The 25,376-nt window shown below is 42.2% G+C and overlaps 1 protein-coding gene across 1 annotated transcript; it reads left to right on the top strand.

The window, feature by feature from the left end:
- The first annotated feature begins 146 nt into the window (after positions 1-146).
- Positions 147-23,895, top strand: BCL7A (BAF chromatin remodeling complex subunit BCL7A). The gene is given in 8 exon segments (XM_055798037.1): positions 147-376; positions 378-413; positions 4,083-4,084; positions 10,719-10,800; positions 14,200-14,296; positions 16,045-16,212; positions 19,169-19,290; positions 20,292-23,895. Coding segments are annotated over 8 exon segments (633 nt in total). The 5' UTR covers positions 147-322; the 3' UTR covers positions 20,364-23,895.
- The last annotated feature ends 1,481 nt before the right edge of the window (positions 23,896-25,376 follow it).

Raw genomic sequence — 25,376 nt, 5'->3', positions numbered from 1 at the left:
GCTGTCCGCCGGTCCCTCGCCGTCCCCGCCCCCTCCCACCGGCGCTCCCCTCACAGTCCCCGTCCCGCGCGCCGGCCCCTCCCCCCGCCCCGCGCGCGCGCGGGCTGCCGGCGGCGGCGCGGGGCGCGTGCGCAGTGCGCGGCCCCCGGCGGGCGGGCGGAGCCGAGCCGCGCCGAGCCCAGCCGTGCCGCGCCGCGCCGCGCCGAGCGCAGGGAGCATTGTGCGGGCGGGCGGACGGACGGACGGACCGACGGACGCCGCGAGTAGCGCCGCATTCCCCCGCTGAGGCCGCTGCCGCCGCCCCCCCGCCCCCCCCAGCAGCATGTCGGGCCGGTCGGTGCGGGCCGAGACCCGGAGCCGGGCGAAGGATGATATCAAAACGGGTGATGGCGGCCATCGAGAAAGTGCGCAAAATGGTGAGCGGGCCGCGCCGCGCCGGGACCCCGCGCCCGCCCCCCCGCAGCCCCCCGCCGCCCCCCCCCCGTCTCCCCCCCCGCCCTTCCCTGCGCCGTCCCCTCCCGGGCTGGAGCTCGCCGGGCGGCCGCGGGGGGCGGGGAGCCGGCGGCACCCAGAAGCCATTTCGCTCCTGCGAGTCACATGAAGGCGGCGGCGTGTGAGGGCGAGAGGCGGCTCCATTGTGCGACCGAGCCCCCCCTCCCCGCCACCCCCGCCGCTCCCCGCCGACCCCGGCCCGCCGCTCCGCCGAGCCGGGCCGGGCCGTGACGGGGGGGGGGAGGGCGGGGGGCAGGTCGGGACGGGCCCCTCCCCCTCCCGCCGACCCCCTACAAAGGGCCCTGAGGAGCGGGCCTGGGGCAGCGCCGCCGCGGCTGTGCGGAGATAGCGCTCGGAGAAGTGTTAAATAAATAACCCAGCACGTCAGAAATACCCCCGAGAAGCTCCCGAGGGTTGGTGCCATGGCTCGGGCCCATTTATTGATTTATTTCGCCTCCCGAGCCCCCGAGGCGCGCACGTCAGCGCCCGAGCCGAGCGGGATCGGCTCCCGCAAACGCTCCGGCAGCGCTAAATCCCCGGCGAAGCGGGAGGGAGCGCCTAATTGCCGCTGGAATTTGTTCTAAATTATATAATTAAAGGTTGTGCCCCTAGTGAAATAATCCCCTTTTGTTAGGCCTTAAACGTGCTTTGGCATTTTCCCGCTTTTGGTTTTTTTTCCCCCCCTTTCCCCCCCGGTTTTTTTCCCCCTCCCCCCCCTTTTTTTCCCCTTTCCCCCCCTTTTTTTCCCCTTTCCCCCCCTTTTTTCCCCCCCTTTCCCCCCTTTTTTGCCCCCCCTTTCCCCCCCTTTTTTTCCCCCCCTTTCCCCCCCTTTTTTTCCCCCCCTTTCCCCCCCTTTTTGCCCCCCTTTCCCCCCCTTTTTGCCCCCTTCCCCCCTTTTTCCCCCTTCCCCCCCCTTTTTTCCCCCTTCCCCCCCCTTTTTTCCCCCTTCCCCCCCCTTTTTTCCCCCTTCCCCCCCCTTTTTTCCCCTTCCCCCCCTTTTTTTCCCCCTTCCCCCCCCTTTTTTCCCCCTTCCCCCCCTTTTTTTCCCCCTTCCCCCCCCTTTTTTTCCCCCCTTCCCCCCCCTTTTTTTCCCCCTTCCCCCCCCTTTTTTTCCCCCTTCCCCCCCCTTTTTTCCCCCCTTCCCCCCCTTTTTTCCCCCCTTCCCCCCCTGTTTTTCCCCCCTTCCCCCCCTTTTTTCCCCCTTTCCCCCCCCTTTTTTCCCCTTTCCCCCCCCTTTTTTCCCCCTTTCCCCCCCTTTTTCCCCCTTTCCCCCCTTTTTTTCCCCCTTTCCCCCCCTTTTTTCCCCCTTTCCCCCCCTTTTTTCCCCCTTTCCCCCCCTTTTTTCCCCCTTTCCCCCCCTTTTTTTCCCCCTTTCCCCCCTTTTTTTCCCCCTTTCCCCCCCTTTTTTTCCCCCTTTCCCCCCCTTTTTTTCCCCCTTTCCCCCCCTTTTTTTCCCCCCTTTCCCCCCTTTTTTTCCCCCTTTCCCCCCCTTTTTTTCCCCCTTTCCCCCCCTTTTTTTCCCCCTTTCCCCCCCTTTTTTTCCCCCTTTCCCCCCCTTTTTTTCCCCCTTTCCCCCCCCTTTTTTTCCCCCTTTCCCCCCCTTTTTTTTCCCCCTTTCCCCCCCTTTTTTTCCCCCTTTCCCCCCCTTTTTTTCCCCCTTTCCCCCCCTTTTTTCCCCCTTTCCCCCCCTTTTTTTCCCCCTTTCCCCCCCTTTTTTTCCCCCTTTCCCCCCCTTTTTTTCCCCCTTTCCCCCCCTTTTTTTCCCCCTTTCCCCCCCTTTTTTTCCCCCTTTCCCCCCCTTTTTTTCCCCCTTTCCCCCCCTTTTTTTCCCCCTTTCTCCCCCCCTTTTTTTCCCCCTTTCCCCCCCTTTTTTTCCCCCTTTCCCCCCCTTTTTTTCCCCCTTTCCCCCCTTTTTTCCCCCTTTCCCCCCCTTTTTTTCCCCCTTTCCCCCCCTTTTTTTCCCCCCTTTCCCCCCCTTTTTTTCCCCCTTCCCCCCCTTTTTTTCCCCCCTTTCCCCCCCTTTTTTTCCCCCTTTCCCCCCTTTTTTTCCCCCTTTCCCCCCCTTTTTTCCCCTTTCCCCCCTTTTTTCCCCCTTTCCCCCCCTTTTTTTCCCCCTTTCCCCCCTTTTTTTCCCCCTTCCCCCCCCTTTTTTTCCCCTTCCCCCTTTTTTTCCCCCTTCCCCCCCTTTTTTTCCCCCTTCCCCCCTTTTTTTCCCCCTTCCCCCCCTTTTTTTCCCCCTTCCCCCCTTTTTTTCCCCCTTTCCCCCCCTTTTTTTCCCCCTTTCCCCCCTTTTTTTCCCCCTTTCCCCCCCTTTTTTTCCCCCTTTCCCCCCCTTTTTTTCCCCCTTTCCCCCCCTTTTTTTCCCCCTTTCCCCCCCTTTTTTTCCCCCTTTCCCCCCCTTTTTTTCCCCCTTTCCCCCCCTTTTTTCCCCCCTTTCCCCCCTTTTTTTCCCCCCCTTTCCCCCCCTTTTTTTCCCCCCCTTTCCCCCCCTTTTTTTCCCCCCCTTTCCCCCCCTTTTTTTCCCCCCCTTTCCCCCCCTTTTTGCCCCCCTTTCCCCCCCTTTTTGCCCCCCTTTCCCCCCCTTTTTGCCCCCCTTTCCCCCCCTTTTTGCCCCCCCTTTCCCCCCCTTTTTGCCCCCCCTTCCCCCCCCTTTTTGCCCCCCCTTCCCCCCCCTTTTTGCCCCCCCTTTCCCCCACCCCTTTTTGCCCCCCCTTTCCCCCACCCCTTTTTGCCCCCCCTTTCCCCCACCCCTTTTTGCCCCCCCTTTCCCCCACCCCTTTTTGCCCCCCTTTCCCCCACCCCTTTTTGCCCCCCTTTCCCCCACCCCTTTTTGCCCCCCTTTCCCCCACCCCTTTTTGCCCCCCTTTCCCCCACCCCTTTTTGCCCCCCTTTCCCCCACCCCTTTTTGCCCCCTTCCCCCCCCCGTCCCCCTTTTTGCCCGTCTCGACACCCCCCCCCCCCCGTCCCCTTTTTTCTCTTATTTTCCCTTTTATTTCTGCTTTTGTTAGGAAAATCAACATGAGGTGTTAAAACAATGCAGTGCAGTCACTGCAATGTTCTGCACGGTTGGTCCAAGGATTTTTGGATGGGATAAAGAGCAGTACCGGTGTGACTCCAGAGCAAATCTTTTTCTGCCAGCAAGTTGACTGTTCAGCAGTCTTTGTGCATGTATCTTAAAATACTTCCTTTAAACCTTTTTGAAATCCGTGGGGAAATCCCTTGTGTTTAATATTAATCTGCGTAACTCAGCTGTTTTGAACCTGGTAAAATAAGGGGACACTCTTATTGCCATCCACACCTAACACTTTGCTTCCCTTAAAAGAAGAGCAAAATACAGAATTAAATACGTGGTTGGGTGTTCGGGTGAAATGGATTGTTGTGTTTTAAATTGCCTTAAGCACACGAACGGGCCTGTTGGCTTGAGCTGGACAAAGAACTGGGACGTGTGTCCAGTAACGCGGGGCACGAGATGGGGATTTCAAAGAATCCGGCCATTGTGTAGGGAGCCGGAGCAGCCCCAGCACCGCAGTCCGCTTGCTTTCAGGAACTCTCTTCTACTCGGGTGGTGTTTTTAAGTGCTGTTTGCTGACTGGTGGGCCGGCTTTGAAGGGTCAGAACAACGTGTAGCGCTGTGACAGGACTTTTGTTCCAACAGGAGCGTTGTGGGATGTATGGCGTGACTGTTTTGTCCGTAGGTATTTCATTCACGAGTGCAGCGTACTTCCTTTGAATCCTAGTTTGTGGATTTCAGAGAGGAGTAGAGGCAGAAGCTTGGCCATTCAACAGAATGTCTAATTTGTTGGGTTTTTTTCTTGGCAAGGGCTTTCTTGTCAGTTGCTATGGCTTCCTCTATAAAACAGAAATCTTACAGTACAAATAGATTTTTGTACGTTTTAACCCTCCTGAGAGACAACTTGCTTTAAAGGGGTCCTGTACAGAATCATGTGATGTTGATTGCCATCAGAAGTATTCATATGGCTTTTTGTGTGTGCATCTCGCAAGTGTTTACGTAAACCATTTTTCTTATTTTTAGAGGAATTGTAATTTGAAGGTGCATCTTATGATTCTCTACCCACCCCCACCCCCCGCAGTCAAGTACAGTGGGAAACGAGGAGGAGAGATTCTGTGTTTTGTGGTTTAAATGTTTTGAGAAGACTTGGCTGGTTTAATTGAACTTTACACACTAGCAATTCCTGCATCTTCAGAAGAGCCACATAGGCAATTTCCAAGCGTGCAGTTTCATTTGCATAATAGGAGCAATTTGTTGCCATCCACAGCTCTTCTGTGGAAATGCAGCCACCGAAGATTAAAATACTGTGCGTCCAACATTGCATAGTGCAGAGTTTTCCGAGACTTGTGTGCTCGGAGCGCTGCGTGCCAAGGATGAGTAGAGAGGCAGGCTGAGCTGTAAACTCTTCCGAGCAGGACCGTGGCCCTGGTGCATGCTGTCCAAAGCTTTATTGATCTGTGAAGGTGTGCAGCAGCCTTGCAGTGCAGTATTACTGAGAGCCTGTACTGCCACGTCTATGGACGTGCCTCTTGGAAAGCAGTTTCCATCAGTACAGACTTTGTTCCTTAGAAAATTAGTGTTCTTAGACAGTGAGCCCTTTGATGCAGGTGCCCTATCTTCATGTGTGTTTGCAGGGCACCGAGAGCGCTTCTGGTATTACTGGAACTTAGTAGTAAACAGTGAAGTTGTAACATTTTTATCTTGAGATTAACGTAACCCTATCTCCTTTGTTTAAACCACTCTCATGAATGAACATCTGTTTTAGAAAACATGTAGCACGTGTCCTACAGAACACATGGTTGTGTAGTATTTGTGTGGCAGAAATGTTAAATTTCCACAGCTAAGAGGGTAGTTCTTTCTTTTTAAATGTACTCACCATTTCTCTTTCAGTCTATTTTAACAAATGCTCTGAGATGTTTATCTCAATGAATTGTGAAAGGTACAGGGTTGTTTTTTGTTTTTAAAGATTGATGGGTATGTGTAGATTGTAAATGGGCTCTCAAGAAGTGAGAGGCAAAAACTGTTGTGGTCTCAGCCAGCATTAGAAAAATACTGGCAACTCTTGTTTTATATAAGTCTGATGTATTAAATGAAGGAAGATGCAGGCTTTTACTAAAAGACAAGTGATGGGCAGGGTACAAGTGTAAGTGGTAGGACATCTTGGGAGGCAGTGAAATAATTTGTGCATAGCACTGCTGAGCTTTTCGACAGCTGGGTGGGCATGTAGGGGTGGAGGTATGGTGTGGCTGATGGGGATGGGTACCCTGATGCAGAGAAAGCACCAGGGATGAGGAAGGCTCTTTGTATTGCCTTGTCTTTGAATTGCAGTATCTTTGCAGAAGTCCTCCAACCTCTTTCTGACCCATCAAAGCCCTAATCTAGGGATAGTGGTAGCACGTTATGGAGGAGAGAAGTGAACCTGGACAGCTGATGGAAGCACTTACAGAAGTGCTAAGTTTCTATTGTGGCAAGGAATGGGCTGTAGAGCCAGGCATGACTTGGGACTTCGCTTACAACAAAGTGTGTTGTGTAAAGGTGGAGGAGTGAAGCCACCACAGGCAGTGTTACCTGGTACCGCTGCTTGGGATCGCTAGCGGTGGCCAGTTAGAGGAGAATTTCTAGACGATGCTGCTGTAGCTTTTCTGTTCACAGTCTTCATTCAGACTTGCTAAAATATTTTTGTGTGGTATGTAATGCTCTAAGATTGACCCTCTGCAGGTTTTGCTGCTCATGCTTCCTTCTTAAAATAGGCTTTCACGCGGAAGAGTGGTTATGACATAGAACTTCTTAACGTGATGCCTTTGGAAAAAGGCTGTTTGCTACTACCTTATTGCCACCCTAGTTTAGTCTGGCTACAGTGGCTGTGTTTAGCTTTCCGCTAAGATTTAGTTCAAGTAGTGGCAGCTGATGTAAAAATACCCAGTGTATGTGCAGGAGCTGTACTGAAGTACTGTAGTGGCCCAAACATGCTGTTACCATGCTTGAATTATAATACATCTCTTCTGGCTCGGGATTATTTCTTTTTGAGCCAAGATATGTTCTCTGGCTTCAGTGGAAGTTGGGTGGATGTTAAAGGTAGGGTTTTGTCACGCGTAAGCCGTGTTTCCCTTCTGTAAGAAAAGGTGCATGTTGCAACGTGGAACCTAGGAGAACTTGCTTAAGAACATGCTGGCCTCTGTAAGTTAAAGGGGACTCTTCATAATGTACCATATTTAGATAAACTCAGAGAGAAGGTGTCCTTAACCATTAGTCTTTGTCTGTTCATGCTACATGGTATTTTATTGTATTTGCAGCATGGTCAAGAAACACTGTGTCTGTTTGGGGCTACTTCACATTAGTCACTAGACAAACACCTACATAGCGATAGGCGTGCTCTGAAAAGCAAGCCTGCGTTTCAAAAAAATATTTTTTTGTGCATCTGACAGCACTTTTTGTGTATAATAATGGCATTTTCTTTCCCATTCCCCTTTCTCCTTTGCTTGATCCCACAGGGAGGTCATAATTCTGTGATTTTCACCAAACTCTGTTGCAATGCAAGTGAGTGTGATGTGATAAATTCAGCATTATGACGTCACTTCGTGATCATCAACAGAAGATGGGGTATGTGGGAGCCAATCCTTGTGTAAATACAGATCACTGTGATAAATGATAGTCACGGTAAAAGGCCAAGTGTGAAAGCCTTTTCTCGAATGATAATATATTGGCAGTAAAGGCTTTCTGTATCTGTGCCATCCAATGTTTCTAGCGCTCGCTGCTTCTGCGGGAGCTGCCTTGACACTTTATGTATAAGTGTAATATACACTGTTGTGTTTGCTCACCGGTATATTACTTTTATACATGGCATTTGATATTCATCTTTGGAGCTTTAGTGTTAACATACAAAATATAAGTATATTTAAAGAGTCTTGGGCTATTTCGAATGTGGAATTGAGATATAATTATCTAAGTTCTAGGATATTAAATATGCCTCAGGCATGAGCAGTAAAGAAGTGTTGCTACTAATGCTTACCTTACTTATCCTTGTCTGTCCTTTAAATGCTGTACAGATATGGTTCAGAATTTAAAAATGCGCTAACACAATTTCAGATAAATGTAAGGGTTTGTTTCTGTTGCATTCGTTAGTTTCCGAATTTACTATAAGTAAAATATTTAAGATTCTTTTCAGTGTGGAAGTTTAAAAGAAAAAAATATTATTGTATATGTTTTAAGTTTTGCCATTTTCCAGTGTTGTTACTCCTGAGTCATTCATGGAGGAACAGGAGAGGTTTGAAACCAGAAAAAAGGTTTTTTTTGTAAAGCTATGGACTTTGTCAGCAAGTGAAGTTGGTAGTTGCCACATTTTTAGCCTGATTAACTCTCGGGTTGGTGGAGTTCCATCACCCCCCTTTTCCAATTCACCAGTCAATATAGAGATCAGCCTATATAGTACAATGGGGGATGGTGCAATAAAAAAAAAAAATTGCCTTGTGATTGTTTAAAAAGATGGAATAGAGTTACAGGGGTAGAATTCTGGTCAGTCTTGGGATGAGTAAGTTCAACAGCAGATCCATTTTACAGACAGGAAAACAGGTAGAGAAAATACTTAAGGTTTCACAACAGAATGGTCACAAGGGTTCATTAATTCCTCATTCCTACTCCGGCATTTGGTCAGTGAGAATATTTTGTGGCTTGTGCAGCATTTAGCAATCTTACTGTTATGGGCAGCATCAGTAAATTGCCAATTCTAATTAAATTAAAAGGGAAGTCCCTGATCAGCAGGTTGGGCTGGTGTCTTTGCACAAAAGATAAAAAGCAAGTGTTCAGAGTAGAAGCGGTTTTGGGGGTTTGGGGTTTTTTTGTGTTTGTTTGGTTTGGTTTTTGGTTTTCATTTTGAAATGGAAAGGCAGTAAGTATTACAGATAATACTTGAAGCTTTATTTGCTGTAAACATCTTAAATGCTGCAGTTATTTTGCCCTGTTGATCTTAAATGTCTGAAAGTCATTATGTTTCTTTGTTAACAAATTTGTGTTTGTGCTGCTGCTGATTTTATTAAGTTTTAGGGGAGGTTGTCTTCTTTTTTCTTGTTAATACTTGTATGGTCTTAAACCTTCAATACTGTAAATGCTTACACATGTGAAGTATTTGAATAATAGCAGTGTGATGTTGGGTTTTTGTTTTAGCCATGTTTGCAGGACTGGGATGTTGGTGTACTTCCATCACAAAATATCCTTATCCCCATTGTTTGAATTACTGTGTATTTAATTCAGTGGAAAAAAAATCCCTATAGCTGAGGGTTATCAAAACTTAAAGTGGTACTTAAGAAGCTCAAAAGAATTAAAATGTCAGGGCTAACTTTAATACTAGAAGGAAAAAGTTACTAATATAGGTTTCCTCCTGTGTTCTACAGTCTGTCCAGTGAAGATGCTGTGTGAGGCTGCTTTGAGATGCTAACAGGTATCTTGAACTTTTGGTTTTCCAGTGCAGCATCTCTAAGTAATATTTTGCTGTAGGAAAAGACTAAAATCTTGATTTTTTTTTTAAAGCATTTATTCACCTCTCCCCACACCCAAAACAAAACCCCAGTAGGTTTTATTTCCATAATGTCAAAGGTTTTCCTAAGTAGAAATAAGTTTAGTTTGTCTTGTATCCTTAAAAAAAAGAAAAATTATATCATGATCATCTCTTCACAGTTAAGTATGCTTTCATTATTGACATGCCCTCATCTCCACTGTCATTTTTATCACATCTAGCAGTAGAGCTCCAAATCAGCGTAAAATTGGGTTTTGACATACTTTAGCCAGCTAGCCTACCCAAATGGATGTATCTAAACACATTGAGGAAGAACTGTGCTGCAGGAAGAGCAGTGGGAAAGAAATGAATCTGAAATAGTTTTGTACTTTAATTAAAATATCCATGTGGACAGATCCAAAACTTATCAAATTGTCATATGTAGCTTCCCCCCCCCCCCCCCCCCCCCCCCAACAGGAAATTGTCTCCTCTAAAGGGAAAACAAATACGATTGGCTTTAGTAGCTAAAACAAATAGTCAGGAGGATGTTTGTGGCATTTGTACAATGTGGCTGCTCTTGATTTTGGAAGCCCTTTCTAAAAATGGAGCTATCACATATATATTTGGAGTCACATGCAGCTTCTCCCATCCTGCAAAGAATATTAAAAAAAAAAATCTATAACTGGATCCCAAATCTATTATTTAAATGTGTTTTTAAAAAAGAAAAATGCTTGAGATCTCATGCCAAATTAATTTCAGATGTTCCTGACTACTTAATGGAATTGGTCTTTGTTGTTAACTTTTAATCGATCCATTTGCAGAGCTATATTACAAACCCAGGAACCAGCAGTGGCAATCTGTGACCTGAAAACTGATCACAGAAATGTGATGAAATTTCTCTGGCATTGTGGACCTTCTTTTAATATTCTGATGTAAAGAGCTCAAGGAATTAATCCCTTAAGTGTTCAGCATCCTTTCCATCTCTGCACTCTATGACTGAGTGACCCCCTAATGTAGTGACGCCCTCCAGCCAGATTTCCTTCACAGTTTGTCAATGTCATGACTTCATGGCTGGCTGGCAGGGGTCTGTACAGAGTGCTGCAGGTTATGCTTTTTCCCTCTCTGATAGCCTCAGCCTTGCTTTTTTCCAAGAGAGCTAGGCTCGCCAGAGTCTGAATTCTGCATCCCGGCACATATTGCTACCAGTAAGGCTGTTGGTTCTAAGGCTGGAATTTCAGAGCCGTCTGACAGGAGTGTTGAGTGAACGTTAAATTGCTAGCAGCAAATTTCTACCCAAAAATAAATCTCAGATGGTCAAAATGCATTTAGATTTCTAATACCATTAAACAGCTTCATGACAATCAAAACACACTGGTCTGTCTAAAACCTCTTCTGCTCTCTAGAAACTTCAAGTGAAAATTGTAGGCATTTAAATCTGCTTTTTCAATAGCTGTTCTTCTTAACTGTTTCTTCAGTCCAGATCTTATGACTGCTACTGCAGTTACTCACCTAGTCAAGTAACAGCCCTGAGAAATCTGGAGGTTAGCAGTGCTCTTAACAAGTTTGTGAAATGCAAAGAACAATTTACACAATGCAGTACTAAAGACGATGTAATAGAGATCATCCTACTTAATAGCCTATTTAAATCCTTGACAACTTACAATAGTAGGTCACTTTCTTTTGAATCCTAAGTTTAACTTTAACTTCTCCTGCGTTGTAATTTTATAGGGAGAAGAAGTGGGTGACAGTTGGCGACACATCCCTAAGGATTTACAAATGGGTACCAGTAACAGAGCCTAAAGTCGATGATGTAAGTATCCTGCAGATGTCTTGCTTTTTTCAAGATGTAACACTCATGTTTAGGGAAAGGCAAAAGAAATATGCTCATTGAGCCTTTAAGCCAAGACTGGTGTGGATCTTGCAAGCATTTGAATAGAAGAGCTCTAGGGAAATGCTGATCTCTATAGAAAGTGGTGTTGATGGTTCAGTGAGTAGCTGTCTTCTTGGAGTCAACTTGGATTAATTCTCAGATAACTGTTAAACATTCGGCTTGAAATGGGTTTTTGAAACTGTAATGTAATAATTGGGAGGCAGGGAGGAATGTAAGATGACGTTTACTTTTCCCCTCTTTGTGCCTGGTGCTTTAAAGAAAAGTAGCTGGTTTGGAACTGTGCGGAGACACTCTCCGTGTGACTCTCTGTGTGTCACTGCTGTTTTGCTCAAAAATAGGTGCAAAACACTGAAGTAAGGGTAGGAAAATCCTGTAGAACTGAGATCACTTGTAAGATGACCAGCCCAGGCAATACAGCAGACATGCTTCTCTTGTAATGTGTGCTTGCCCTTGGTTAATGTTTTGTGTATGCCTCATGTTCACGTTCTTAGCGTGCACTGTTCATGTGCCATGATACAATCATGTGGCATGAAAATAAGTGTATAAATCGAAGTTGATCGGGCTTACAAATTATTTTTCGAAAGGAGCATTGCTCTCATTTTATAAATTGAAATACTGTTACAGAGAGCAAACTAATCCATAGTACCACAGTAAATTAATGGTACAATAGAATATATATCTGAAGTTTTGTACTCCTTCCTTGGGCTGTCATGTGCTTTTACTTTATTTGAAATACAAGTTAAGACCCATCTGGAAGAAAACTACCATGTTACAAATGTGTAAAATGATGGTTTTCCAGACAAGACAGTGTCATGGTCTTGTCTTATTCAAAGTCCAAATTCAAGACCTATTTTTGATTAGCATTGGTTTAACTGAGTTTGGTTTTTTTCTGGACCTTTGGTGGGTTGTACCACAGATCTCAGTGACTGTCAGAGTTGTGGTAAACCTCTTGTATTCTTCCAGTGCTTGAGCAGCATCTCTGTGGAGTAACCCCTTGTGAATCAGGAAACCTTTCCTGGTTTCTTTACAGATACTTGTTCATTTTTTCTAGTTGTCAGATGTTGGGCCTTCATTTTATTATTTATAATACATAGGGAGGGAAGGCTGTGCTATTTGTGTGAGAGAGATTTAGGATGTTTAGGCTCATGGCTTCTGAAAATTGCCTTCCTGCAGTTAAGTATGCCTGCATGATGGGTGCCATGGAACTTTGAAATAGGATTTCTAGTGAGTTTCTGGATGAATTTTCAAGGTTACTGCTGCCTTAAGTCAGACCCTCTGTTACGAAGAATGAGTTTATATAAAGGTCTCTATGTGCAAACTTTAATTGTACTTTTTGAGCCATAATCTTTAGGTTTAGGCTCTAGATTTGTTGAAATTGGGACACTTGTTCAAGACCAGTTACTTCAGTGTCCTACAGTCGCATTCTGTTCATTACAAGTAGAGGCAGTTGTGCAGCTGCAGTTGTTGCAGGATTGTACTCATAAGGTTTTTGTCTTTTTGCTCTGGAGGTTCTCACTATTAAAACAGGTGCATATATTTTAAGAATAAATCTCAGGTAGGGGTCATCTTGGCTATTTAATTATGTTGTGGACATCCTTTTATATCTGATTTTATCCACCTGTGAAGGAGCAGATACTACGCTTGCTTTTTACTAGAATAGGAGGATGGGATCTTTTTTACTTCTTCATATTTCAAAATGGAAGTTGTCTTTGATTTTTAGCGAACACAGATTAGATTACTTACCCCCTCACACGTTGTTCCTAAGACACTTTGACATGTCTTCGAACCAGAATTAGCTAGGCTTTTTCCTCCTACTAGTTTTGGAAGGCTGTTTTAGGACCTCACTGCTTTGATGGTTAAACCTTTTTTTAAAAAAAACTTCTCAGCTGAAATTGCTTGCAGTCGTTTTCAGTATTTTTCTTGTGGCAAAAGTGTCTGTTTTACCTTAAATAAAAAAAACCAAAACAAAACAAAAAAACCCCCGAACTTGAGAGAGATTATGTACCTTCTGAACTTCTGTTTTTCAAAGGTAAAGAAGTCCATGTGTGTTCACCTCTGTTTCACATATTAGAGAATAAAATATGGCTTCTCTGGAGTAAAAACACAATTTAAAATTAAACCTAATAGTCTATTTAAAATAGAGGGAACGGTCTTTCTGGGTATCACTTGTTGAATTTCTTCTGCAGTCTTAGACAATATTTGATTGTGGTTTTTGTTCCTTCCCTCCTTGGAGGACACTGTCTTACCTGAATGGATGGGTTGCCGAGCATTCTTCCTAGAGTCAGGCTTTTAAATGTCTTCTCAGCAGGCACAAAGGATCCTCCAAAAGCAGTGCAGCTGGCTCTTTCTCCTATGAGACTGATTACGTCACCTCTTAATTGAAAATGCTGCATCCCTTAGCAGGCGCAGATTTTCCACGTGATGGATGCCACTGTCTCTCTTTGTTTTAATGCTTGCAGTCCATACTGTTGTTTGGTCATGAGCATGTTGTGACCTATTGTTCGTGTAGGACTGGCTTGCTTATGCTCTTTGTTTTAGGCCAGTCTGATTTTTCTTGAGCCATCTTTTAGTTTTAATGAAGCAGCAGCATTAATTATAGAGGAGGAGGAGGTCCCTGCAGTGTTGGTCATTGAGAAAGAGGTAAAAAGTGTTAAAATCCTAGCTCTGTTATTGTTCCTCTTGCACATGCCTGCATATTGTCTAGGTATACAAGTTTTCTGATATGAAAGGGAGAATGTGTTGAGTTTTGTAGCCATGTGTTGATGTGCATAAACTATACAGTGAGCAGAGTTACAAGCTCAGAAATAGGGTAGTTTCATGAATCTTAGCTTGTCCCTTTTCCAACTGTAGCAGGGATTCTTTTGACTTTGCTTTTGTAGCTCCAAATTTGGACTGAGTACAAAGTTAGCAGCCAGTACCTCCCAAGTTCTATGACTCAGTCTCAGCAAGCCATTTAATCATCGTGCCTCAGGTTCCCTGTTTGTAGAATGAAGGGGTATTGAGAACTTTTGTACTTTTTACAAAAATTGTGCAGTTTGAAGGTGAAAAACATGTTTAAGTTCTAAATGTTACTAGAATTTCTGGATAAAAACCTATATATCCTAGTGTTTTGTGTCATGAAGAAGACAATTAGAAAAACAGCCCTGCAGTTATTGGGACTAATGCGTTACTGATGTCGGTTGTTATTACATTGGCTTTATTTCTCACTTGAAATTAAGAGATGCTTGCAGAAGTAATGAGTGGGAAGGGTTTTGTATTGCAACATGCACTTCTGTTTATGGTGATATTCATTTGTTTGCGGTGCCTTCTGTTTTTCAGAAAAATAAGAATAAGAAAAAAGGCAAAGATGAAAAATGTGGCTCTGAAGTGACCACTCCAGAGAACAGCTCCTCTCCGGGGATGATGGACATGCATGGTGAGTGTGAGAAGGTCAGCCCCGTTACCGTACTACACTGCTATGAAAGTATAAGCTAATGGTGTCATGTTCTCCATTGCTCAGATGTATGGACAGTATGTTTAAGTCACAGTTAAAACAGCATCAGATACTCATTTGGTACTTTGGACTGCTGTAGATGTACTAGTGGTTGTTTAAATGCCTTTTTTATTTGGGCTGCGTGTGTGGGAAAAAAATGTTGGTGGAGCAAAATATAAAAATATCTACTATTCAAAATACTACATTCAGATGAACTAGTGACTGTTGAGTTTGACCAAAAGACCCCAAAGCGTCAGTGGCACCTACTAATATTTGTGCAGGTTTTGTACTTTTTAACTCTGTAGGTGATTCAGGTTGAAAGAATTCTGCAAGAGCTAAGAAAGTGAGCTCTGGTTCTGTGGTGTCTTCCTTCTGCTTCAGCTTGATGAAATTAACTGGTTAAGAAAACTTTTTTGCTTGCTAGTCAACTAGTCAAGCACTATTAGGTCAATTCTGGTTTTTGTTGGTTGTTTTTGGTTTTTTTTTTTTTTTAATGTGAACTGTTGAGTGCTAACTTAGTGTTTATTACAGAGAGGCTTGCGCAGCTCAGCTCTGTTCCCATTTTTTACTCTCTAGGTGTTTGGATAACAGTTACAGATGAGAATGCAGCACTATTTGAGCTGATAAGAGGGGATCGCTTTTTAGTGGGTTGTAAATTTTTCATTTCAGTTTTATTTGCATTTGTATTGCCTCCTGGTTGGTTTTTGCAGTGTTCAGAGCAAGAATGGTCTTGCAATTAAAGGACTGAGCAGGATTTTCACGGATCTGGGTTAATTTTTGACCTCTTTCAAACTTCTTAGTTTTTGCCTTGATCAGATTATTTACTTTTCTTGTCTTGTTTCTCCCATCCATGAGGTGAATATACTACTTGCTTTTTTTTATCATATATCCCTTGTGGTTTTTAGCCATACTGTACAATTTCATGATAAACTTAATCTGATTAGACTTCAGGCTGCTCTGAAAAGAGGTTGTTCTATCACCAGCTATGTGTTTCTGAAGTCCTTTGGATGTAATGATGTTCAAATGCAGGGGGAGGTAGATTGAGTTGCATGCTAGTAATTTAATAATGTTTTGCTGTGTTAATTGTCTTTAGGGAGCAGGAACTTCCCTCTTGGTTACCTATAGTAATAATATTGTGGACAACTATCACTTAGAAACCATTCATACTGGGACTGCATGTCACATTTTACCTTGACAGAGTCTTGTTGAGGGGTTTTGGTGGGTTTTTTGACCTTCCAAACACACTTCAAAAACGATCTGCTTGTCTGAACATTGTAGTGATGCGTATCTGTAAATCTGCAGCATGAACACTTCATTAGGCCTATGTTATATGAACTATAAAATGAGACTGTCACTTCAACTGATCTGTTTTACTCATATTGTAAAATTCTGGGTTCTTTAGGACGTGATCTCAGTAAAACACACTTCGTTTTAACGTATAATATTAGAGCACCTTTTTTTAAGTTTTCTGATTTTTAGTAACTGCTAGAAAACTCCTTATTGCAGCATAGGCTGCAAGAGCAGATTGTGGTGGTGTGGGAAAAAGTTAGATGTAATGTTAGTCTAAAAGCTTGGACTTGATCCCCAACAAGCTAGACGTTGTGCATTGTCAGGAAAAATATGGCAGAATTTCAGTGGTTTTTTTGTCTTGTCAAATTAGACTTTCCTGGTTTTAACTCTTTTGTTAACAGATGACAATAGCAACCAGAGTTCGATAGCTGATGCTTCTCCAATAAAACAAGAAAACAGTAGTAATTCAAGTCCAGCACCAGAACAGAACTTGGCAACACAAGCAGACGGCACTGAAGTCAAGTCTGACGAAACTCAGGCAGAAGCAAAGGAGCAGCCTGGTTCAGAAGGTAAGCTGAAAAGACCATCTTCAAAGCCAAACGAAAATGTTACCCTTTTGTGTATCATTTATTTACTTATCCATTTTAAGAACTGAATAATAACAATTAGAAAGAAATGGTTTGTGGATTTTCAGCATTTATGTGGAAATGGGCCATGATCTCTCTGGCCTACTGGTGATCCTTCCATTCAGCTGGAAAGGTCAGATTGACATTTAGGGCCTTTCCAGAGAAAAAATACTTTTTTTTTATTGTTGTCATAATCTCAGTCTTGAAAGAAGAAATAATTTAACATCATCTTTGAAATGGCTGCTACTATGTAATCACACAAATCCTGCAATGTGTTACTTCTGTAGACCTGAGAGTGTTTGTTAGCTACTGTCACAGTAAAATAGAGGTGAGATAACTTTAAAATTATTTTTTTAATTGTGTAAACTAAAAACTTGCTTTTTTCTTAAACCTTCTAGTTAGTTATTCAAAAGTTAGCTTTGAATTCTGTCCTAATTTTCTAAAAGCATTACAGGATTGTACTGCAGTTGCGTGCAGATTAGAAATACATGTGGGTTAAGAGATTGTTCTGAACCTTGCTCTTTAAATGGTATTTTGGGTAATTGAAACATGCTCTGTATTTATATTCTTGGGAAGATAACTTTCTTCATCCTATTATAACAGATAAAAGATGTCCTTTAACACCATTCTAATGATTTGGTTGCAGAATTCTTCCCATAGCAAAGCAATTAAATTATGCCCTCCTGATTTAGTTCTTAGCTCAGTAGATCCACTAACCAATTTAAATTTAGAGCTTTTATCTTGGTAATACTGGAATGGTTAAGTATGTTAAATGTTGCCGTTGTTAATTGGGGTTAAGATTTGACAACTGAATCGTCACCAAATTGAAATAAATCAGAAAGACATATCCTTCCAAGAAAGTCTCCACTAGCATTTTTGGTCACAGTAAATGGTAAGGATTTATTTCTAGGTCTAATATTGTCTGAAACCTTCTTGTGTGAAGTTGTTACATAGCATACGTGCTCCCCTGACTAAATTTAGGTTCAGGGAAAATCCTGCCAAGTTCTCTGGATTAGTTCCAGAGCCAGTTACTGTAAAATGAAAGGCAGAAGTAATCGCAAAAAATACCTGTTATTCATGTGGGGGTTTCTCTATTGATTACATGCCATGTTTAAAAATTTATTCAATAGTTATTTACCTACCAAAGTGTTACGATCAATCAGACCTCTGGAATTGTGACATTATGCATCTGCTTAGGGTTAATGACCTTGTATTCCTATCTCTAATTACTACACTGAAATCAGGGAGGTTTCTTAAAGTTAAGGGACAGTTTGAGTGGTCAGAAATACCTAAAGTGGGCTTCTTCAAGAAAACCGGTGCATTCAGAACATTCTGATGCGTAAAGAAGTTGAGAATACAGATCCCCTTGCCCGAAGGTCAGCAGGAGCGTGAGGGGTAGTAGTCAGCAGCAGCTGGAAGAGCAGACAGCAGCTACGGGCTGTCCTGGAAGCTGCTCCAGGTGTGTTTTTGTCATGGGGAGATGGGTGCATCTCAGAGTGCTCCTTAGCTCAAGCCGCAATGTATGCTGAGGCACACACACTGGAAATTGAAATAAAAAATTCCTTCTGACCCTTGGGACTTGTTTCTTTGTCGGCATTAACGTGATTTGCTGGTGAGACATGGAAAGGAAGATGATTCTGTCTTGAGTTTGCTGAATGTGGTCTTCAAGACTGCTCATCGTAGAGGGTCACTTTTATTTTGTATTCTGTCAGAGAAACTTCCAGAAATGCTTGTGGTGCTTTTTACACGGTACACCACAAAAATATTCACTTACTGGTGATGTCTTCTTCATTAACCAAAGTTGTCCAAGAAAATTTTTGATTATGCATTTCTCTTCATCTATAATAAATGTATATGTTTTTTGGATCAGGGACCTTTGGAGAGATTACTTCATGAAACTTGACTCCATGCAATCTTCTGACAATTCATTTAACTCAAAAAGGATTTTTAAATGAGGTCAAGGAATGAATGGGTTCCAGTCCTTACACTGTTTTTGATGTGGGTACTGGAGGAAATATAACTGACCTTTTACAATCAAAGGGCTTTGGTTTTGGGTGGTGTTTATTTTTGTTTGGAGTTTGTTGAGTCTGTGCTTCTGGATGTACTGTGTTTAAACTTCCAAGGGTCTTTTAAGCTGTAAAGTTAAAATGTAAGTGCCCATATCCCCTCTTTGAGTGAATGGGTGCTTTAACCCTGAGCCCGTTATAAATCTTGCTTTGGGAGAGGGAGAAGGGTTTAAATCAAACAAACAAAAAACCGAAACCAAAACCCTGTGAAAAGTGAAAGCAGGTAAGAGCGATAACAAGCTGGAAGACTTCTCCACAAGTATGCACCAGAATTAGAAATTCTGCAACTCTAATGGTTAAGCTAGTTTGCTGAATTTCTAAACTTTATCTTAAAAGTAGTATCAAGCAAAGAAGTGGATTTTAAATATGTGGCTGAATTTTGATCCCAATAACTTTATTTTCTCTCCTTAGCTACACAGTTTTAGATCCACTAGTTACCAGAATTCAGCCCTTTCTGTGGCTGCCTTTTACTTCTGATTTGAGGCAAGTTTCCTCGGGGTCACCCGAGTTTATGTTGAACCTTGTTTGCTGGCAGGTTGAGGTGGTTCTGAGCTGGAGGGTGTGCGGGAGCTTGGCTCCCTCTAGGGACTGATCCCAGCGGTTGTATTCCTCCAGCAGCAGGAGGGCAGAGGTCTTCTGGCAGCAACCCGTGGCTGTGCTCCTGGAGTTTGAGCTGAATTCTTTATAGTCATACAGCTGTGATGGATGTTATCGTTAATGGTTACACGTGGGTGAAGTTTGTGTCTTCGAGATGTTGCTAATGAGAAGACATCCTAAAAGCTCCTGCTGAATGCTTTCATTTATTTGTTTAAAATTGTTTCTTCAAATTTCAGATACCTCGGATGAACAGAATTCACAGTCTTCAATGGAAAATTCCATGAATAGTTCAGAGAAAGCAGAAATTCAGTCCTCTGGAGAAAATGATATAATTACAGAGGCATCTAAAAACTCTCAGGTAACTTTAAGCACAAAAGCCCAATTACTTAGAATTTGGAAAAGAGTATTTTTACCAAAAGGCAAGTGTAAGGAGGCCAGCTGTGTATTTAGACTCATTTCCAAAGTCAAGGACAGTAAAGCAGCTGTAGAGTATTAAATGTACATGTGTCTGGTTTTGTGGTTAATCTGATTGGCTTCTTGAATTTCACGTAATTTGCATGGTAAGACTAGGTTGGCCTGATGTACTTTTCAGTTTGCTGAACCGGTCTGTGTTAGTTTTGTAAGGGAATATTAAATTTTAATGTTGATAAAGTGCTTGGACTTAACCTGCTGGACAGGCTCCTTTGAGGACCATTCAAAAGTAAAATACCTTGTAGAGAGGTAAATGCATATAGCAGTTAGGAAAGTTAATTTTTGTAGATCCAGTGGACGAGACGTTTGGATGTTTAGTTACCAGGGTACTGAAAAAATTGTGGGTGGGTGGGAGACAGGCATTATCCTTGCAGTTGTCCCCCTGACACAGAGATCCTCAAGCAGAGCACTGCTCAGTGCCTTGGTTTTCCTTGTGGGTGGGTGGTTTGTTTCGGTGCACACCTTGCACTTTCCAAAACCTTGCGCGTTCTGTCCTGTAGAGATTGCTTTGGCTACAGCAGGAGAAAATTCGTGTGCACTTGGTGCAGGTTGTGCTCGAGTGTGGAGCTGAGGGAAGCCCAGGTATAACCATGCATCAAGGCTGTTGCTTGGAATATTCACTGTGTTTTTTAGCCCGGAACTAGAATTTTGCCCTTTGTCTGTAGACGACAAGAAGTGTAAAGATGTTGAGGTAAGATGCAAGTAGAAGAGTGACTTCAGGAAGCAAACGCACTCGGTCATGTCATTCTTGCATCCAGGGATGCTTTGTATTTTACAAATGACACACCAGGGGATTTGTTCATGCCTTTTTTTTTTGTTTGATGTTTATGGTGCCTGAAATTCAGAGCAATGATAACATGGTTGTTTTTCTTTTCCCCCCTCATTAAGGACTCTGAAGGAGTGCCACCTTCTAAAAAGATGAAAGTAGAGGCTTCCCAACAAAATGTTGAAGAGATTTAGACTATAGATTTTCCTGGTCAGTTTTTATGTAAGGTACATCAGTGGGCTTAATTATAGAACAACCTTACTTAAGCATCTTCTCTTGGATGAGGACAGAACTCCTAACTTTTCAAGTTACCAAGCAAAAATCCAAGAAAGCCTAACAAAGGTTTAACTTCTCAGACACTGAAAACTTTTTCCTGTGAAACAAACATTGAGAACTTTTAAGTTACTGTCTCTGAAATGGTTGGAGTAAACAACTCAGGAGGGGTCTACGCACTGTTTCTAAAGTCAAAATTACAATTATGTTGCTGCTGTATTATTTTTTTTTTTTTCATTTCTCTATTTAACATTGTAAGATATTTAAGGATGGTACAGGTCAGGTATTAGCTTTCATGTGAAGTTCATTGTTCTGGCGTGATGTCTGCTTTTGTTTTGTGCCTTGTGTTCTGAAAACAGTGCTAACTTTTAAAAGTTGTTTTGCAACTGTCTCCTTTGCAAAGTGGCCTATGTTTGTATAATGCCATGTAGTAAAGCTTTTTCTTTTTTTTTCTCTTTTTTTTCTTCTTTTTTTTTTTGTTTTGGGTTTTTGTTTTGTTTTTAATTTTTAAATCCCTGGTGCTTAAATTTTTAACAAATACAGATCAGGAAGCCATTTTCACTCTTGGAGTCCAAGGAGAAAAAGGAGCTTGATATTTTATTTTAGCAGCTATAGCGGAGATCTTTTATTGAATGCATGGCATTCGCAACTGTAAATTTGGTCTTCTAGACACTTAACTTCATCAGAAGTTAACATGATCTGTTTACCATTTATAGTCCAGATCTGAATATATACTATAACACAGCAGTTAAAATACTTCACGTATTAGGTCCAGATCTCTGTACTGGGTACAACTTGCTTTACAGAAAAGTTCCACTATGTATATAAATAGGATCAAAGGGATTGATGCACAATGAATTTATTTTCAATTGGTCTTTTTTGATATCATGTTTTCACAGAACTGGATTTCATTGTACTGTTTCTTTAGAAGATGTTTACTTCTGTGTTCCAGGTTAATACTGTATTTGGGGGTTCTTTTTTTCTTCAGCAAGTCTTGTAAATAAGCCTTGTTGTTTCCATAGTCCCTACATCACTATTTGAAATGTGTCTTTCCCAGTTACGTTGAAGTGTGCTAATGCTCAACTTGATTGATAGGCATGAAGTACACGCAACTCCCTTCAAATCCACAGCATGCAGGAGTGCAGAACCGTCTGCGTCAGGTTGTAAGGGCTTGGTCTTACTGGGGGCTTTGTACTTCCAGGGTGAGCTCCTGGTGTCAGTGGGAACTGCTTATTTCTCACTTCAGTACACACGCAGGCGCATACGTACATATGAATGTACGTACATATTGCTGGATCGGGCCCTTAGTCTGTCTTCTCTTCGTGCGGGAGATGGAACTTGTAATTTAAAATACAATCTCACAGCAATGAAAATGGTTGCATATAGTTTGTAAGCAAAGAACTGTAAATACTTTTTTAAACGAAAAGGAATTGCTTCCAGTTGATACATTTTCATAATTAGCTCATCATTAGGATTATTTAGTTCTGAATTCTCCAATAGTGAAAATGGCTTGCGTTTAGACTACTGCATTGCGTTTGCAATTACCACTTTATTATGAAAAACAATGGGGAAGTAGGGGGGAGGGAATAGAGGGAGGGAGGAGTGGGGAGCCAATACTGACCTTCCATAAGATGTTTGTAGGATCGAACTCCAAATAACATATGACACTCAGTTTCAGAACCTTTATGTTGAAATAAAACTTTTTGGATTTTAACTGAATAAAATTTGATTGCAAATCATTCATGAAAGCAGTGTGCTCCCTAATAAGTTTTTGGGATTTCTGGTCTGATCATGAAGTCCATTAACATTCTGAAAATAAGGAAATGAGGAGCCAAAAACTGTATTTGCACAATATATGCAATGAAACGGTAGAATTCTCTCTTGAATTGTGTGTATGCCTAAAATGTGGATAACTGGTCAATGACAATTGATTTGTATGTATATTACATTCAGATTTAAGTGATATTTTGTGAGAAGTTCTATTGATATATTAAATGGGCAAATCTAGAAAGATTCAAACGTAAAAATATTTTTTATTTACTAACTTTGTTGTTTCTAATGCTAAAACAAAACAAATCTGATGCCACCTTTGACAAGTAGTCATGTTTACTAATCCCTATCTTCAGGTGCATCACAGCAAGTTTTAAATTTTAATTTTGTAGATGTTTCCAAGGGAGTAAATAGACTTTTCATTTAGAAAGTAATTCCTGTACTTTAGGAAGAAATAAAATATATAAATAGCACTAAAAATACCTCAAATTTTTCATTAGATAGAAGCATTTATTGGCATTATTGACATCAACAGGTTTAATTATAAACTTCCTTTTCTCTCCTGTGGCTTCTGCTCAGAACTGTTCATTGTTCTGTGGCTTACAAGACAAGGCATCATAACCATATTCCTAGAGGCTTTATTTCTAAAGTAGTAACGCTTTATTTACAGCTTATACAGAATACATTCAGAACTTGTGTTTTTTTAACCAGAGATTCTAGTGACAACAGACAACTGAACAAGCAGATAGATTTGGGTTCCTTAGACCTGCTATTGTCAGTCTCCGAGGGAGGAGACTTTGACATTATCTGGTATGAAGAAATCCAAAATAGTGTATAAGACTGTTATTAGTCTTTTTTTGAAGTGCCTGATAACATTTATGGGCCAACGGATGTGATTAAACACATTTTAATGCCAGAAAGTACAGATGGGACCAAACCAGAACATCAAATTCAAATCGACCTGAGGTTTGAAACTACATCTAAATCCAGCTTTTTTTGGCTTGGACCTATCTCTACCAGAAACTTGTTTTATGAACTCACTGTAAAAGGGTTTATTGAAAGCATTGAGATGCGGAGCAGAAGGAGAGAGATAATTTTCTTCGAGAAGACTGAAAGTTCTCATACAGCTAACGTTTTAGAAATAGTGCAAATATCAAGAAGTGCTTCCTTGCTACAATGCTGAATGTTGGAGCTTCAGTTACAAATAAATACAAAAAAAAGAAAGAAAGACAAAAAAAAACCAAACCTAGAAGCAAGCAAGTAAATTAGCTGAGTTTGTGGAACATGTGGGAAGGCCTTCCGAATAAGCGATTTACTCAGCCAAACATTTTATAGCAGAACTATTCCTTGGAATTTTTATGCTTGGGAAAGTAGTTGTTAAACATTCCAAAAAGTGCTGGCACTTACAAAACAACAAAAAATAATCAACAAGGCAGTATAAAATATTGGTTTTGGGTGGCTATCTTCATACATAAACATTGTCATGTTTTGGAATGTTCTTTATATCTAAGGGCCTGTTAGAAGATGTAAAGAATTTTGTTTTCTTCAGTACCTAATCGTTTTCCATCTTATGATTTGTGTGTGTGTGTGTGTTGTACAGCAGTATAATTTTTCACTTATTTATTCCATCGGTAGATATGGTTTGTACAATGTACAATGGTTTCATTTCAAAAATAAAATAAATCACAACATGAATGCTGTGTGAATACTTTTTATCGAGAAACTTAATCTGTTTGTTTTTTTTAAAAAATTTACAATAAATTTCTGTTTTTATAATTGGTATTTTTACATGTGCGTTCTACGGTGTTATCTCATTTGGTGACGTGTATAATAATGATTCACCTTTGACTGGACCAAAGGTGTCTTGATATTGTAGCAGTTCACTGAGTAGGGCGGGGGCAGTTTGTTGTTGTAACAACAACAAATAGATAGATAGGGCCAATGTAATTACATCAGCCTGCAGAATAATTTAGTAATTTAAGGTGCTTACTGTTGCCTTAGTACTTGGCCACTGTGTTGTCCAACTTAAATTGGAAGGAGGAGGAGGGCATAGTGTGGAAACATGCCTCAGTTTGGAAACATGCTCGAGTCTGATGCTAGCAAGGGAAAAAAAATACCTCCTTAAGAGTTTTGGAAAGATTCTTTACATTCAAGTTGGATATAAAGTGTCTCGCTTATTTTTAGTGTTCTGTGTGCTCTGTCCCAAAGTAGCCTGCAGTTTCACAGACAGCTGAACTGGTCTGCTGGCTCACTGCTACCAGAGGGGCAAGCCACAGCCAGCTTGCCTGCTCCCAGCTTGGTTTTGTTGCCTCCCTTGCATTTACTGGGGTGCTCATAGCATCCTCTCATCAAACACTGAAATTTGCTAATCTGGGAAGAAAATTACCCATTTTAGTTAGTTTTTTTTTCTTCTCTGGTTTAGTGACAAATCAGCAGACTTACATAGAGGAATTATAGATAGGGTGGAACTGGAGAGAGAGAAAAGAACAGGTAGAAACAAGGATGTAATTCAAGATAGGTCTGGGAAGGAGAGGTCTCTGAACAGGTAAGGCTGGTGCCAGTGAAGGGTAAAGGAGTGAGCAACAGTGGAGCCCAGCAGCAGGGCAGGGAGCTGGAGGTTGGCCCTGTGGTTTGCCTGGAAGCAGGAGTGGCAGAGGAGCCAGCGAGGTGGTAATGGGATGGGTGGACTCCCAGGGGCACCATCCATCCGCCCGACAGTCTGAGGCTGTGAGTAACATTCCTTGAGCTCTTGCGCCTCATCAAAACACAAATGCTTATCTTCCTGTCTAGATTTAGGAGGATAATCTCTTACCACTAAGTGTTGTGGAGTACACTGTGGGTATATTTTTAAACAGCTTGAATGTCTCTCTTCAGCGCGTGTTACGCTTGAATTCTAAGTCTGTAAACAGCTGTCTCCTCCTGTGCTAAAAGCCTTTGCTGTTGAAGGAACATCATCAGAAGATGGTGGCCTACGTTTCACCTTGCGCTGCAGATTGCTAAAAAGAAACGGTAAGAAAAGCATACTCGAGAGGGGCTGCTGTGGCCCTTAGTGTTTCTCTGTGCCTCCTAGCATGCCTTACTGTGGAGGAGGAGAGGATAGCCGGGAGTCTTGACCTGTTGCTGATCACGTAAATGCTGATCTTAAAAAGGCAAACCAAGAGGTC

The sequence above is a fragment of the Falco peregrinus genome, chromosome 2, assembly GCF_023634155.1.
Source record: "Falco peregrinus isolate bFalPer1 chromosome 2, bFalPer1.pri, whole genome shotgun sequence".
Taxonomy (NCBI): Eukaryota; Metazoa; Chordata; class Aves; order Falconiformes; family Falconidae; genus Falco; species Falco peregrinus.
Note: the sequence above shows the minus strand (reverse complement) of the source record. Positions and strands in the feature narration are given on the sequence as shown.